Source organism: Dendropsophus ebraccatus, chromosome 2 (assembly GCF_027789765.1).
Source record: "Dendropsophus ebraccatus isolate aDenEbr1 chromosome 2, aDenEbr1.pat, whole genome shotgun sequence".
In the NCBI taxonomy this organism is placed as follows: domain Eukaryota; kingdom Metazoa; phylum Chordata; class Amphibia; order Anura; family Hylidae; genus Dendropsophus; species Dendropsophus ebraccatus.
Window position 1 is genome coordinate 53,195,468 of NC_091455.1, and position 16,623 is coordinate 53,212,090.

The 16,623-nt window shown below is 43.5% G+C and overlaps 1 protein-coding gene across 4 annotated transcripts in view; it reads right to left on the minus strand.

Moving 5' to 3' along the window:
- Window positions 1–16,623, minus strand: part of CHD7 (chromodomain helicase DNA binding protein 7) — a 92,517-nt gene that overhangs the window by 49,784 nt on the left and 26,110 nt on the right. For all 4 annotated transcript variants that reach the window (XM_069957545.1, XM_069957546.1, XM_069957543.1 and 1 more), the window contains exon 3: window positions 1,430–1,839. In XM_069957545.1, the coding sequence (XP_069813646.1) occupies window positions 1,430–1,839 (410 nt within the window). The remainder of the gene's footprint in view (window positions 1–1,429; window positions 1,840–16,623) is intronic.

A 16,623-nucleotide genomic window follows, 5' to 3' on the forward strand; every position in this document is an offset into this window, starting at 1 on the left:
TTAAATCTGAACACACAAATTTGAATTTTACTGTAGAGCCCAACACGGTACTGGCAACTACTCCTCGCCTCTGAACATATGGTTAGATCTGTTATACTACCGCCAGAGTGTGTAAAAAACACACAACCTGGCAATACAGCGCTGGTTACATCAACACCCTCCAAAGCTAAGAAAGAAGGGGAAATAAGAGAAAGACCACATTTCCGTATCTGGTTTTAATTAGTGAAGGAAATCAAGGCGACACATTCACTTTAAAAGGATAAGCCTACATTTGAGCACCAGTTTAGAATTATAGGGGCATATCGGCATAATACATGAAAGGGGTACTCCGGGTAAAAGTAAAATAAAAAAATAAATAAATAAAAAATAATAATTTAGAGGACAGGGGTGGTGGGAACATAAGAGATACTCACCCCCACCTGGGGCAACCGCAGCCACAGTGCCATCATTTACTGACAGTCTCTGGTCTGCTGTTTCTTCCGGTGTACTGTATCACCACGACACGGAAGGAACTACCTGCTCAGCCAGTCACTGACGTTTTTGAACCGGATCACAACGTCACATGACCAGGACATCCAGGAGACTGGTGCGGACCATAGGGCGTGACATTGCAGCAGCACCGGGATGGGCACGTATGCCTTGATTGTTATGTTCCCACTACTCCCTGATCTCTGCGATTTTTTTTACATTTTCCCGAAGTACCCCTTTAACATTTAACTATGGGACAGTACAAAATAGTGTTGTGCAGATTTGAATGTAATACACAGCCCAGAGCTGCAATCACAGTTCTGCTGGATGTTGGAAACAAATTGACAAGCCTAATTGATGGAAAAACTTCTGTTAGCAAAACACTTAAAGGGGTTATCCAGTGCTACAAAAATATGGCCACTTTCTTTCAGAGATAACACGACTCTGTCTCCATTTCAGGTGCGGTTTGGAATTAAGCTCCATTCACTTCAATGGAACTGAGCAGCAAAACCCCGCCCAAGCTGGAGACAAGAGTGGTGCTGTCTCTGGAAGAAAGTGGCCGTGTTTTTGTAGCGCTGGATAACCCCTTTAATGGTTTTCTAAAGTGAAAAAAAGCTTCTTAACCAGCCGAGAGGACACCTACAAGAGCTCTGAGCACTTTCAAATAATGGCATAGACTTCTAGGACGCGAGTTCCAGTCCGATTTCCTTTAGTCATAAGCAATTTGAAGTCAACCACAATGAACAATTCGACACACCCACCTTCTGATATTCCATATATTAGAGTTGGTTATGTGCTAACCATAACTGACAATTCCTTTTTGCTTCTTACCATACACAAACAAGCAATATCAGAAGAAACCAATCTGGGAAACTATTAACCAACTTTGGCCAATTCAAAAGTTAGCTAAAAGCATGACGCATTCCACCCTTTGAAACACAGAGCCAGGGTTTGTTCTTACCTTGCCTTCTTGCTGGTCTTTGCTTTTGGTGTGGTTGACTTCACCTTTTTCTCTTTTGGCTCTTTGGGAGTTTTAGGCTGTTTAGGAGCCTTAGGTTCCTTCGGCTCTTTCTTTGCTTTGGGCTCTTTTGGCTCCTTGGGTTCTTTTTTAACCTTGGGCTTTTTCTTTTTCTTTCCATCTGGTGCTCCCTCGATTGAAAAATCTAGGTTGTCTCCTAGGAACCCTTCCTGACCAAAACCTTGGCTAGCATCCGCTGTAATGTGGTTGTTTTTTTTCTTCCTTTTCTTTTGTTGAGGCTGAGACTGCATTGATGGCAAAAAGTCTTCCGTGGTCAGTAAAGGAGCATTGGGGCCACCAATTCGAGTCATATCCGGCACAGAATTATCAAGAAAAGGTTCTGATGGGGAATGCTGAAACAGAAAGAACAATGTTTGGTATAGTAGTCAAAAAATATCACATATATTCAATAACACCCATGAAGGCCACTTAAGCGTACGGTATTTACCAGCTTCTACACAGCATTATACCATATAATACAACAACATCAAGAATATACAGAATATAGAAATCCATAGACCAATTCTATACCAGGAAATATAGGGTTGCAAGGGCCAAATGGTAAAAAAAACAACAGTCAACACAGTAGTCAATGTAGTCCACACAGCAAAGAGTGGCAACACAATCCAAATTTGGCCCACCATGCAAAAGTAGGGCAGGATCTCAGACACGGGTCGCAACTGTCCTAGTACACATGAAATTTAAGCATATAAAAAGTAGTTTCAGGACCCCAACAGCGAAGGATTCAAAAACTCTGGACCAGAGAATCGGCAAGTCTTGTAAACACGATCACGTCCTACGAAACTCCAGATGTAGAAATAGCTTTCTACAAGCCTACTATGTCTGTAAAATGCATGAAATGAACAGATACCATAAAGATTGGCAACTCCACATCCGCTAATAGATGTTTATTTAAAACCTGAAACACAAACCAGTGATAAGTGGGGGAGGGGCGGGGTAGGCTGAAGTTTAGCAATGTTTGGTAGACCAGCAACGTCTCACATCTTCTAGGGAAAGCTGTTTCTGTAAACATTTAACAAAGAACAGATGGTCTCTCCTAATCATGTAGAGAAAAAACCCAACTAGATCGCTCCTTTAATGCCCACAAAAAACACATCAACAATTCAAGAAAACTGGTGACAATATCAAGGCTTCGTCCGCGTTACCTGTATGTTGTCATCCGCACTGTAATGATCCTAGGAACGGAGGTAAATCTTTCCATGAAGATTTAAAGAGGCACACTAACATAACCAAGGGCATAAAACACTCAAATTGACATAAAAATGGGTCAATGATTCAGAGAATGTGTACTGCTAAAGGTCCAGGGTCAACATGAGCTCGAAGAGCCTTCCACCATGCAGGTATTGGAAGTCTCTAAAGCCGAAGACAATTGGTGCTACTGGGTCCACAGACGGCATTGATGCCAACAGTGGCAAAACATTTTCGGTGGGTGGGGGGGACACATTGCATTTTATTATTTTTTTTTATAAGAAGTGGATCTAGCAGGAAAGAGTAAAGTAAACAGGCTCTTTAACACTGGCCACTCGGCTGACTGAGCGGTAGTCTAATCGTTCCAGATACCATAATCACTATAAAATATATATATATATATATATATACACACACACATATACATGACATATATTCACCAATACTACACACCTGGTCACTGTAATTAGTTAAAAAAACACACAACACACATACATCATGCAGAGTGTTAATCACCCCTAGAACAACAACATAGGACAAGCATTCCTATCATCCATATATGAATTATTAAAAAAAAATTGGCACAGACTAACAGCAAATCAATGACAACATTGGACAATGACCGCCTGCTTGTAGCACCACTTTTCATAAACCAGATGCCACATGCATTCGGTTTATTGCAAACTGGGCCTATTATGTAAAGGTAGCTGGATGAGGATTTAATCCAATGAAAGGTACAAAAGGTAAAACTAGGAGAAGGCCGCGTGCTTTCAATCCGGATTATACCCAACAACCCTACTTAACCCTTCCGCACAGACATCATTTACCTATAGGATGCTTTAATAAGTAAAGCCATGACAGCTAACACTACGAGGCTGAAGGACGATTATCGTTATTGAATGTTTCCCTACATCAGACTGCTTGCCACTGGCCAAATCCTTCCTGTGAGAGCGTACAGTAGGTTATTTGAAACACAACCACTTATGCTGAAGTATTCCTGAAAGTACATCATTAATATTTTAGTCTGCTAGCCAGCTCATGGGGAGAGCGGAGACGGCAACTGGAGTACACTCTAAATATCTAATATCTGAAAAGAAGGTCAGTCAGGGCAGGCATTTCCATGCCATCTGCTTACAGTGCTCCATGAGAAATGATGAGGGGGAAGGTGGCATTAAATGGCACCATTAGGCTATAAGAGATGGACTGGGTCCACTAGGAGTCAGAGGGAAGTCTTGACCTCCTATGATATCCAATACAAAAGGGGTCACCCCCTGCTTCCAACCTACAGAATATCACTGCTAGACACACAGCAATAGCAACATTGTGAGCAACAAGTCTATACACTGTTGCAAAAGTGGTCTGTAAAAACTAAAAAAAAAAAAAAAAACTTACTAAGTAGCAAATACGCTACATTACAAACTACATGAGAACCTCAGACTTCAAGGTAGCCGTATATTCTACTGGCAGTGGCCTCTTCTGTCAGGATAATGCCCCTCTCTCATACTGTAAGACTAGTGTTGAGCAGGCTTGCCGAACAGTTTGGGTTTGGCAATATTCTCCAAACCCTCAGCATTTGACTAGCGTTTGGAAAAGTTGTATGCCGCCCTAAGGTTGCCAGGAACATATAGATTAGTGGGCAACTTGTAGGCCAGTGGTTTTAATGTTATGGCTGATCAGTATATTGCTAGAGGTAGCCTAGGCAAATCTGGATTATCAGAAAACATTACCCAGGCAGTCCGCATAAATTAGCTAAAAATAAACGCACACCCCTAGCACAGATGTAGTACTGCAACTCTGAGTGCACCCCAAATTCCTCTTTAGGATTTAAAAGGGGTTATACATGATTATAAAAAAAAAACATAGCTGCACCTGTGCTCAGGTTGTGCAAGGTATTACAAATCTGAGCTGCAATACCAAACATAAACTGATGACAAGAGTGGCGCTGTTTCTGGGAGAAAGCAGCTATGCCTAATGGTGCGTTTACACAGGCAGATTTATCTGACAGATTTTTGAAGCCAAAGCCAGTCACAGACCATAAACAGGGAACAGGTCATAGAGAAAAGACTGAGATTTCTCCTCTTTTCAAATCCATTACTGGTTTCGGCTTCTAAAATCTGTCAGATAAATCTGACTGTGTAAACACACCATAACTGATTAACCCTTTAAAGCATTAAAAACAGTTTTGTTTTGTTTTTGGAATTTTTAGAGACTATCTTAACATATCTAAATAGTATACATTCACGTAGGAGTGATTTAGGTTGGCTCCTGTAAGGCAATAATCTGTCTCTGCTCATAGATGGGGCTGAACTACAGGTACAGGTGACCATACACAGACAGGTGCAGGTTAAAGAAATGATCATGCAATAAACAATTACAGACAGCTAAAGAGATCGATATAAAGTTTTGTTGGGAAAGATTTAGAATGACAATTTATCATCCTCTAAATTTCCTAATTTAAAAAATTTTTTTTGTAAGTATTGTATCGTCCCCCCAAAAAAGTTATACAAAATTACCAATATACACTTATTACAGGAAATGCTTATAAAGTGCTTTTTTCCCTGCACTTACTACTGCATTAAGGCTTCACTTCCAGGATAACATGGTGATGTCACGACCCGACTCCCAGAGCTGTGCAGGCTGTGGCTGCTGAATAGGATGATAGCAGAGGGATGATCAGTGTCCCTCCAGTGCCCTGTGTCCCCCTGCCATCATCTTCTCCACCAGCCACAGCCCGCACAGCTCTGGGAGTCGGGTCGTGACATCACCATGTTATCCAGGAAGTGACATCACCATGTTATCCAGGAAGTGAAGCCTTAATGCAGTAGTAAGTGCAGGGAAAAAGCACTATATAAGCATTTCCCATAATAAGTGTATATTGGTGATTTTTATAACTTTTGGAGGGCAATAATACTTTAGGCTAGGTTCACACTACATAAGTTTCCGGCCTTAGCGCGTTCCGTGAATAAGCAGCTGGAGATTTACGTAGTTTGCGTACAATGGAAAGTATACGATCTACGAATGCAGTTCACACTACGTAAGAACTTACGCTCGGATCGTATGTAGCGCTGTAAAAAATGGATGAGGAAATGCTGTAACTTACGCCCGTAGCGTAACATGCGGTCCCGTACGGAGTGGTGATTTCTTCTTTTTTACACTTTGATTTGCCGATCCAAAAGGTTCCGTGGGGTGTCCGGGCCTAGCCGAAGATATCCAAGTAAAATACCGCTGTCAGATCGCTACTTACGCCGCTCGGGAAGCGTACGTAGCTTACGGGCGTAAGTTCGGGGACCGTACGTAGCCGGCCGCAACTTGCGTACATCCCGGCCTGGAGTTTTACACGTATATGTCCGGCCGCGAAAAATATGCGGTCGGACATATACGTAGTGTGAACATTGACTCAAAAGTTTTCGCCGGACTTCTCCTTTAAGTCTAATGGGCAGTCCTAATAAGTAGCAGTTATTTCTGTACACTTATACAGCAAGACTTGTTTACCAATTAAACCACCCACTGGACTCCTAACCACAGAACGTGAAAGGATCTAGACCAATGATGGGGAACCTTCGGCCCTCCAGCTGTTGCAAAACTACAACTCCCATCATGCCTGGACAGCCACAGCTAAAGCTTTGCCTGTCCAGGCATGATGGGGGTTGAAATTTTGCAACAGCTGGTGCGTCAAAGGTTCCCCATGTCTGACCTAGACCTTTAAAATCCAAGTAGCTCCGATTATTTCCCCACATTACTATATATCAATCTACTCAGCTCCTCCCGCTCTATAACAGGATTCTGCTGGCAGATCAAAAAGAAAGATCACTTTCTAATCAGTTCCTCTTATAGGGCAGAGACATAGACATAGCTTCCTATACATAGCAATGTAAGAAGGATCATAGGCATCAATAGAAAGCAGCAGCAAATTTCTAGGCACAGTCACTATCTGGCTTCAGGGATTTTTCCAGTCTCCTTTCATGCTGCTCTAGTCTAGGTCATATGTTTACCCAGCATGCAACTCTGCTTTCTCAATCTAGTACAGGAGGTGACTTAGGATGGTGTTTGTACCCAGGCAGACCAAGTGCAAGAGAGCTGGCATGCTCCCCTTGTCATGACGGTATGAACACACACATTGCACAATTACCAAATAGCCGCTCTAGGAACTGTCATTAAAAAGGATCTTCAAGAAAAGGTCACCTTGAACAAGCCCCCCATGCATCTCTGCAGCGAGTGGCTTGACAGAAGGTGAGAGCGCAGAACGACGGTTTATAATCAGACCTGTCGGAAACACTTACTGAGAATAGCTCTGCATGTAAGACTGGAGCCTAAATAGATTAACATGCTATAAAGTGAGGCTGAACTATCACTCCCACAGGAGTCTGCAATGCATTAGAGCCAAAGGATGCGAGCTGCAAAGACGACCCGGGCTACGGATGGCGAATCGAGAAGAAAAACTGTATATGCACAGTGTGTAAGGTACCAGGGCCTCAATAATACAATGCAGCCAAAGTGGTGTGTTCATAGGAAAAATGGAGAACAAATCAGAAAGTACAGGCCGAAGGGCAAAGCCTAAGGGGGAGGCGGAGGCAGAGCTGGTGTCATGGTTACAAGGGGGGGGGCATATTGTGGGGTACAGATTGGTGAGCTGACAAGGGAGAGGGCTAGGACTGGCTGTATCTGGGGGGGGGGGGGGGGGGGGGGGTAGAAGCATATTTAAGGGCAGGAAGCAGGGCTTGGGGACATTTTGTCTCCTGAAAACCCAAGGAGAAAACTTTTTTTTTTGTGGTTATTAGGTTCTTGTTTGTAGCAGGTGAGAGTGGTGACAACTGGTCGGGGTTGTTATACCTCTTTGTTGCGGCAGCCATAGAGGGACTGCAGGAGGGGGTCTTTAAAGTTGAGTTAACATATTCAATGGTGGCCAAGGTGTAGGGAGGGAACCAGTAATGGCTCTGTATTCTCTACATAGGAAGTGATAGTCTGGCGGGTGAAGGTAATGTGCTTGGAAAATGGTGGCATGGTGAACCTGGAGTACACAGGGTTATCAGCCTGCCAGCCAATATAGAGTCTGCTGCAGGTAAAAGCTGTGTGTGGGTTTATGTGGGGCTTCCAAGACCGCCTCTGTCCTGCAAAGGAATGTTTAAACATGGTTGAAATGGTTTATGGGATTTGTTACTGTACAAGGTTTGGGGGACCTCGTAAGGGGTATGAGGTCAATAATTTACATGCATTGTATGTAAATAAACTGTCGGCTGCAGCCAATTTAATCCATCCAGTGGTCGTGTCTTTACTACTACTCCTGGGGGGTAAGGAAGCGACGGACTCCGTAATACCACCGTCATGGAGCTGATCAACTAAAATAGAGTAAAACTGGCAACCATGGCCCCCTGCATGCTGTACTATATTACACCGCTGCACAAATACACTGATGTAGATTATAGTTACCTCACAGATCGGCTATGCTTTATTTATTTTTTTACTTTATGCCATAGGTGTCTATGGGGCACACTTACACCAAGTTTGCATGTTTGAATTACATCCAGGACACAAGGGGTTAAAAATTCTTCATCGTAAAAAGCGGTCACCGGCAAAGTCACATTACTACAGCTCAATGAATCTCAGGTACAGACAAAGATCAGGCAGAGACCAAAGCCACAAGCTGTAGCCGACAGCCCAATAACCTAACCACCACTCTGCACATCCTCCTCAAGTCATGCCACAATGGTGGGAACGCCTCACTGTACAATACAGAAAGAAGAGCTCTGCCGCAACTACTCTGCACGCCTGGGCTTATTTCTGGCTCTGTGGTGGTTGCCCTTTAAACGTATGATATGTTATAGCAGATGGCGAACTGATCCAGCAATGTTTGCACAGCTCTGTTTACTCTGAAAATAAAAGAACAGAATATTCGCTGTGTGCAGCCATTTTTCGGTAAAAATACAATAGACATATATCCGTTTTATGGCGGCCTTGATAAGTGTTTAGATTGTATACATGTAGTTAGATAGTACATGGCCACTTGTCAAACTGAATCCGCTCAGGAGGAGTGACAGTCAACACGGCCACAACTACAACTATGAGTGGCACCCAGCACGTCTTCACTCCTGAAAGGCAAACCTCCATTTCCTTAGTCCTGATCTAACAATACAGACTACATCCCCTTATAGACAGCTGCGTTTGCCATAATGGAGTTTGGGAAAGTTGGGTAGTAAGTCCTATGGAATTACAGTGGTCATACCGACTGTAATTTAGCTAAATAGAAAAAAAGGGGAATTTGTGACATCAAAAATTAAAGGGGTTCTCCAGCGGTAGAAAACTTTTAAAATGTTGCTTCCTTATTAGAAAAATAATAAACATATAGGGGGAGATTATCAAACATGGTGTAAAGAGAAACTGGCTCAGTTGCCCCTAGCAACCAGATTCCACCTTTCATTTTCCAAAGAGTCTATGAGGAATGAAAGGTGGAATCTGATTGGTTGCTAGGGGCAACTGAGCCAGTTTCATAAATGTCCCCCTTATGCTTACCTTTCTGCGCTCCCCCAGTGACCTCCTGCCGCATCGCCAGTGTCCCCCTGCTGAATGCAGCGTAGACACTTCAGAGAAAAAACTTGGCAGTAACAGCCCGCTCAGCCAATCACTTGCTGCGGTGCTGTCGCGTCTCAACCACTGCTGAGACGAGTTTGTTTCAGAAGAGGAGACGGCTGTGATCAGTGGGGACACTGGAGACTCCGCAGGAAAACACAAGAGATTGCAGAGAGGGCAGCAACATATAAAAAAAGTTTTCTACTGCCAGAGTACCCCTTTAAGTCCAATTTATAGACTTCATGTAACAGAGCTAAGGAAACTGCTTTACAGTTGTGAGAAAAGATTCAGAATAGCGTTACCTTATGGATATAAATTCCTGCTCATTTTGGGCTGAAGAGTCTAGTGGGTGGTGCTAATCAATGATTGACGGTTGTCTCTGTAGATAAACGTACATAGAGGGTTGTCATTCATTGATCAGCACAGCCCACCGGACCCCGCAGCACAGCAGAATACATATATTTCAGGCAGTCCCAAGATAGTCTGGCATAGGAAGCTATTTTATGGACTAACAATAGATATAGTGGGAAGGTGGCTCCTGTGCACTGGTGCTTCAGACCTTCCTAGTAGCTTCCTGCCCGCGACCTGGAAGAACAATATCTCTCACCCAAGATAAGGCAGAGACTACCTAGACGGATAGAGGCAGTTATGTCTTGTCCAGATTAACCTATTTTCCATGGGGATCAAAGAGCTGTGAAGGCATTAAAGAGACATCTCATGCAGGGTGCTAAATGGAAAGTGACACTAAAGAGGGACGTTACACATCTGCTTAGTCTGGCATTGTGCGGCCCAACAGCTGCTGGACAGCAACTCTCCCCCTCCTCACCAGTGTCAGCCCCACCTACTCCTTTTGCACAAACGTAACACACGAGAACACAGTTGCAGGAAATGTGCAACAGCCGGGCGGCCATTATTAACCCCTAATGCAGATAGTCTCACCTAGCAAAGTGCCAGTATCTATGGCCAACGTGCAAAGGTTAAGCATTGCCTATGATACAAGTACACCTGCAGAACTTCAGTCTTCGGTTGTCAGGGTATCATGGGAGTTGTAGTTCTGCAGGTGGTGGTTGGTGAATACTGCTCTCTAGTCATACAAAAGATCTGGAAAGGACGCTCTCATGACTTTCAATGACCTAGTACAGATATAAATATGGTCAAACGGGTCATTGCATGAACGCAGTATAAGAAGATGAGTTTTCATCGTTGCTGCCAAAAGTGACCATGACCACCTATAAGAAATACCTTCCCCCCGCAGTAGGAGCAGCAGCGCACACCTTCTCTGAGTAATAGCTGCTGCCATGTAAATGACTTTGCGGTAGGAGAGCTCAGCCAGGATTACATTACTCCTTCTCCCACCAACTGCTCCTCAGCCTGGATGTAATTACTGGGCGGCCACTAAGCGACGCTCCCAGAACAGCGTTCACCTCCTCCGGCCCTGAATGGGTTAATCCTATCTGAGCCGGGACAGCTGTTCCTGAATTTATATGTAAAATGAGATTACATGATTAAGTAACCAAGCTTGATAAATGAGAAGCCCTTTTTATGACAATGATGCACCTTTACACTTCCTAATGCCTAAATCAGTCACAGGAGAATATACGTAGAGTATTTTCTTTACGGTCCGTGATATTATTGGTCCCCCCCCCCAAAGTAAGATTATATTTAATTTATTATTATTATTATTATTATTATTATTAAAATTTAACCCACATTCATCATCGGTATAGACAATCATATACAAAACATATATAGATAGCGGGGCAAACAGCATGGCTAGACATTTACAGCTGGTATCTAACTATAGCAGACTGATGGGGGCTCCAATTGCGGTGACCCCCACAGATCACAAGAACGGAGGTCAAAGTGAATGGATGCTTGCTTGAGCCCCAAACGGTTTGGAAGTCCTATAGGTAATGAATGGAGCGGGGGTCAAGTATACACACTGAACAATTGATCCCAGCGACCAGATAGATCGCCCCAATGCCACAGATAGGGGGGGATTACCCTTCTAAAGCTGGGTTCACACTACATTTTTGCAATCTGCTTTTTTCATCCGTATTTTTGCAAAAAACGGGTGCATGCAACGGAAACTGATCAGTTTTTTGTTTTTTTTTAATGTACACAAAAATGTAGTTGACCTAATACATGGTCTCCAAACTGCGGCCCTCCAGCTGTTGCGAAACCACAACTACCATCATGCCTGGACAACTAAAGCTTTGGATTTGGCTGTCCAGACATGATGGGAAATGTAGTTTTGCAACAGCTGGAGGGCCGCAGTTTGGAGACCCATGAGGTCCTAATAGGATCTGTTTTGATCATTTTTTTTAATAATGGAATTCAATGGAAAAACGGATCAAAATAGCTGCACACATGCATCCGTTTTTCCATCAGTTTGTTTTTATTGCAAAAACGTAGTGTGAACCAAAAGTAGGTATTCTAAGTGCTTGCTAGATGAAGAAGAAGTGACTTCCTAACTGTTCCCATTAATAAAGAAGCCTGACAGCTCACACGCATGTCACACAATACGGAGATCATGTTCTGAAGGCGAACGTCCTCGTGGAAACAAGCTGCAGCAGACAGAGTACATACCTGTGTGTTTTATTCACCTCACATACTATGATGCAATGGTGAATCATGTCCTTTGTGCTTTAGTAAACAAGGGTGGAATAAGAGGTAAAATGTTCACTTCTAAAGGATGTTTGGACTAATTTGCCTATTGTGCCCTGTGACTGTACGGTCTTATTATCAGGGGGTTGGTCCCCGCCACCCAGCGCAGGACACCCGGGGACCCACCAGAGGCTGCGATGGAAAGATAGCTGGTGGCATTTTGCTGAAGTTTAAAGAATCATTTGTTCGGAAGCTGAAAATGTGAAAAATCGGAAGCTGCCAAGAAAGTGGACATACCACACAGCGAGAAGTTAATTAGTTGAACGTTCGCCCAAAACCCACGGATCTGTTGTGTTCTGCAGCGAAAGGCGTCCTCAAAATGTTATTGTTTTTTGTTTATTTCCTCGGTGGAGAAAAACAACCTATCAGGCGGGATATGTGGGCACCGTTAGGGGGTTTATGTATGCGCTTTATAACCGCCATGGGGGGGGGGGGGGCAAAAAAACGTAGGATCAAAGCACAAGTAGGAAACAGGAGGTGCAAGAACCTGGGCCAACGGCTATAGGGCAAATGTGAGGTCATGCAGTCTCATGAGTCACCACTGACTATGACGTGATGCAATCCTTGTGCGTGCAGCTTACCATAACCCCAGGCAATATTACACATCAATGATAAATTATATCATAGAAGGATATGTCCAGGGAAAGTCATGAATGAATTCTGTACATATGCACAGCCTGTGTGGAAACATGGCAGCCCTGACCAGCCCAGGGGAATCAAGCCTTATAACTACAACTTAAAGGGGTTGTCCAGGACTTAAAGAAAAAAAACTTAGCTGCTCTCCCCCAGAAACAGCACCACTCTTGTGCTCAGCTTGTGTGTGGTATTGCAGCTCACAGGTCCATTGATGAGAATAAAGCAGAGCTGTAATACTGCACACAACCCCAGGACAGGGGTGGTGCTGTTTTTGGAAGCAAGCAACATTTTTATAATCCTGGATAACCTATTAAAAGGGGTAGTTCACCAAATTTTTTCTAATCAGCTGGCGCCAGCGATTCGTAATTTACTTCTATTAAAAAGTCTTCCAGTACTTATCAGCTGCTGTATGCCCTAAGGGAAGTGGTACCCTTTCCAGTCTAGAGAGCAGTAGAGGTTTTCTATGGGGATTTGCTATTGCTCTGGACAGTTCCTGACATGGACAGAGGTGGCAGCAGAGAGCACTGTGACACACTGGAAAGAATGCACCCCTTCCTGCAGGACATACAGCAGCTGATAAGTACTGGAAGACTAGAGATTTTTTTTTTTTTATAGAAGTTCTAAATCTCTGGCACCAGATTTTTTTTTTGTGAACTACCCCTTTAAAAGGAAACCTTGCACAATGAGAAAGTAGTCCAATCTGCAGGCAGCATGTTATAGAGCAGAAGGAGCGGATTGATATATAGTTTAGCTGGAAAGGTTCCAGCATAACTTGTCATTTATTCATGTAAATCTCTGCTCACTTTGGGCTAAGTTGTCAGGTGGGCGGTCCTACTCAGTGACTTATAGCTCTCTACATGGGCACTTATATATAAATAGCTGTCAATCACTGACTAGAACCATCCACTTGTTCCAATAAGCTGATGAGAACAGGAAGTGATGTCATAGAATGTAAAAATGGTGAAGAATTCAAATATTTACAATAATTTACTAAAGAATTAATTATTCTAATTTTTTTCCTGGCTCCATCCTTATTCCTTGATGCCAGTGACTCCCATTACGAGTACAGGATGCCATTATAAAATGATCGGGCTGATCCAATAAATTTAGCCATTGTATCATTTTCAACACCAATCATTACATTTCTAGGCAGCTTCTATTCCGGCAGCTTGTGTAAAGGCGGTCACAGTGTACGTCAGCTTGAAATCAATTTTCTCATCAGAGGCCCTAGCAAAGAAAGGGTGGTCTCCACCCCCCTGCGCCACCTTCATTCAACATCTTAACCTCTGGTAACAGGTCAGGTGACTTCAGCACCCATCAAATCAGAATGCGGGTGTTGACTCCCATTGTTATGCTAATACCACAAACTGGCTATAACCGGCCTGGTGGGCGCATAATGAATGGCACCCATTACTCTCAGACAGATAGTACCTGAGATGGAGGAATCATCCAGAGGGCTTCAAGCTCAAGGACAAGCAGTCCCTTATGTAGGTGCAATGGAAAATAAGGAGTCCTGCACTGGAGCTGTACACAGTAGCAAAATAGACCAGATTTTCCAAATATGTGGCACTTCAGCTGTTGCAAAACTACAACTCCCAGCCTGCCAGGACAGCCAAAGGCTGAGTTTATAGTGCATGCAAGAGACATGGGGAAGGCCATTATATATCAGGCTGTTGACAAAACTATAATTCTAATCATAGCCAGAGACTTGAAGGCTGTTCGGGCATGATGGGAATAGTTGTTCTGCAACAGCTAAAGAGCCACAGGTTAGGGAACACAGAAAAAGACATAAAAGCAGTTCTGTTTTAAAAAAAACAAACAAACACACACAAATTAGTGGTGTTGGGGGGGGGTTGGGATAACCAGTCATTTGGCTAATGCACCTCAAGATTAGCTGACTTAGCTAAATCAAGCTGGGGAAAAGCGGGGTAAATGTCACCTTCATAGACTAAAGCCGTGCTGCATGCGTTTATAGCAGGGTAAGAGATAAGAGTGCCTACAGTACAGTCATTTATAGCCTTTGGTGTCAATAGAAAAATATTTGGGAGGAAAGACAACATCGTGTAAGGGTCCTATTACACGGAGCGATTTTTAACGATTAACGACTAACGATTGCAAACGAGATTGTTTATCGTTCACCATATTACACAGAACGATAATCATTAGATACGATAGTTATTACGATCATTTATTCCTTCTGATCTCAGGAAGACAATGGGCAATGTGCTATTACACTGAACGATTAGTGAAAAAATGTTGAACTTGAGCGAACGAACGTGGAATTATAGCGAACGATTAACGATCATTTTAGGTTTAGATCTAAATCAACGACAAACGATTTTTCGATAGTTGCCTGCAATTACACAGAACGATTATCGTTTAAATTTGAACGATAACGATTTTTCACACGATAATCGCCCCGTGTAATAGGGCCCTAAAACAAGAACAGCACAATACAGAGATACTGAAAACTGGTCATATTGCTTTACTGTAGTCACATATCCCAACCTGAACTGAAGGGATACAAAAGGTATGGGACACAATCTATGCAGACTAACCTTTACCACAAGACTCCACTTGATCCATGCAAGATTCCCAGCAAGGAAAGGAAGAGCCAGATTCTGCTGCAGGAGTGTTACAGCAATGTGCAGGCATAGTACAACTTGTTCTAAGATGCAATAGGGTGACCCCTAGCCCATTATTGCCCAACCTGTGGCTCTCCAGCTGCAACTCCTATCATGGCATGGTGAAACTGCAGTAAGGAGGAGAGGAGCAACAGGTAGAGGAACCCTGCAACTGCAACAGGTAGAGGAACCCTGCCCTCCACCCCAAACACCACAATTGTGCCACCATGGCCCATATATGTCAGCAAACGAGAGGCACAGGCCTCACTGACTTAAACTGCCGAAAAGTTAAGGGGCTATGTTTGGGTTACGTAATCCCTGTCTGTGTTTTTATTGAGATTGAAAAGCGTTGTGTATCGCTTTGAGTACAAGCATGCATACAGTTGGTAAGTGCACTGAAAGTGGCTACTAGCTAACCACGTTCAAGTCACTAATCAATAGGGCCCACACCAGTCTGGGCTATTATATGTCAGCATCTCATTTTGACAGGTTGCTGACGTAAGCGTGCTATGGAAGGTACAATCATGATGTGAACATGGGCTAAGCTGCAATCCAATGCACCTCATACAACACCCTTACTCCTGATGCTCCTGATCTCAGGCACCCCTTTAGAAAGGCATCAGTTTAGTCATCTTCCCACAGGATGATTCCTCCACGGACGGGTTAGAGACAGGCAGCCAAGTGGCCTCGGCCCAGACCCAGTTGGTTGGAGTAAAGCTGCAATCCATTGTATTGAATGAGAATCTGTTGCACTGACGTTTTACAGCAGAAATAATGGTGATCAAGTGCTAGACATAAAACAGATGTCAGAGCGTCTGTTAAAAAGATATAAAAAGAAGAAGTAGCCCCCTCTCTCCGCTCTTAGAAGTCTGGGCAAGTCTCCCAGCTCTGCGCAGCGAGCCCCACCTCCTTGGAAAACAAGGCAGAAGATTTCCTACAACTTCACAGAAACACCTTGTGTTTGGTGGCCACCTGAATGCAGTTTCTTACCGGAGAATAAAATGTGGACATTTTCTATTTAATCTGTTCAGCATTTCACCACTGGAAACACTGTGGTTTTAGGGCATCTGGTGGAGGAAAGGGGGGGGGGGGTGGGGGGGGGAATTGAAGTATCAAAAAAAGTCTTAGCATCAAGTAGCAATTTACGTTCTAGGAAAAACAAATAATCATTTATTCCACAAGCTCAATGAGCTGCAATGTGTGCGGAGGATCCTACGGTTTCTACCCGAGCAGACTGGAAAGCTTGCCATTTGTCATCACTTTAAGCCATAAAAAGGTATATTCACATGTGGAGGACTTGTTTCTCCCATCACTGTGTTTTATGCCTTGGTCAGCTGTCTCCAACCTGTGGCTCCCCAGCTGTTGAATAACTACAACTACAAGCATGCCCAAAAGTTTCCATAATCATAACGGAATCCTTATGGTCTGCCCATTGGA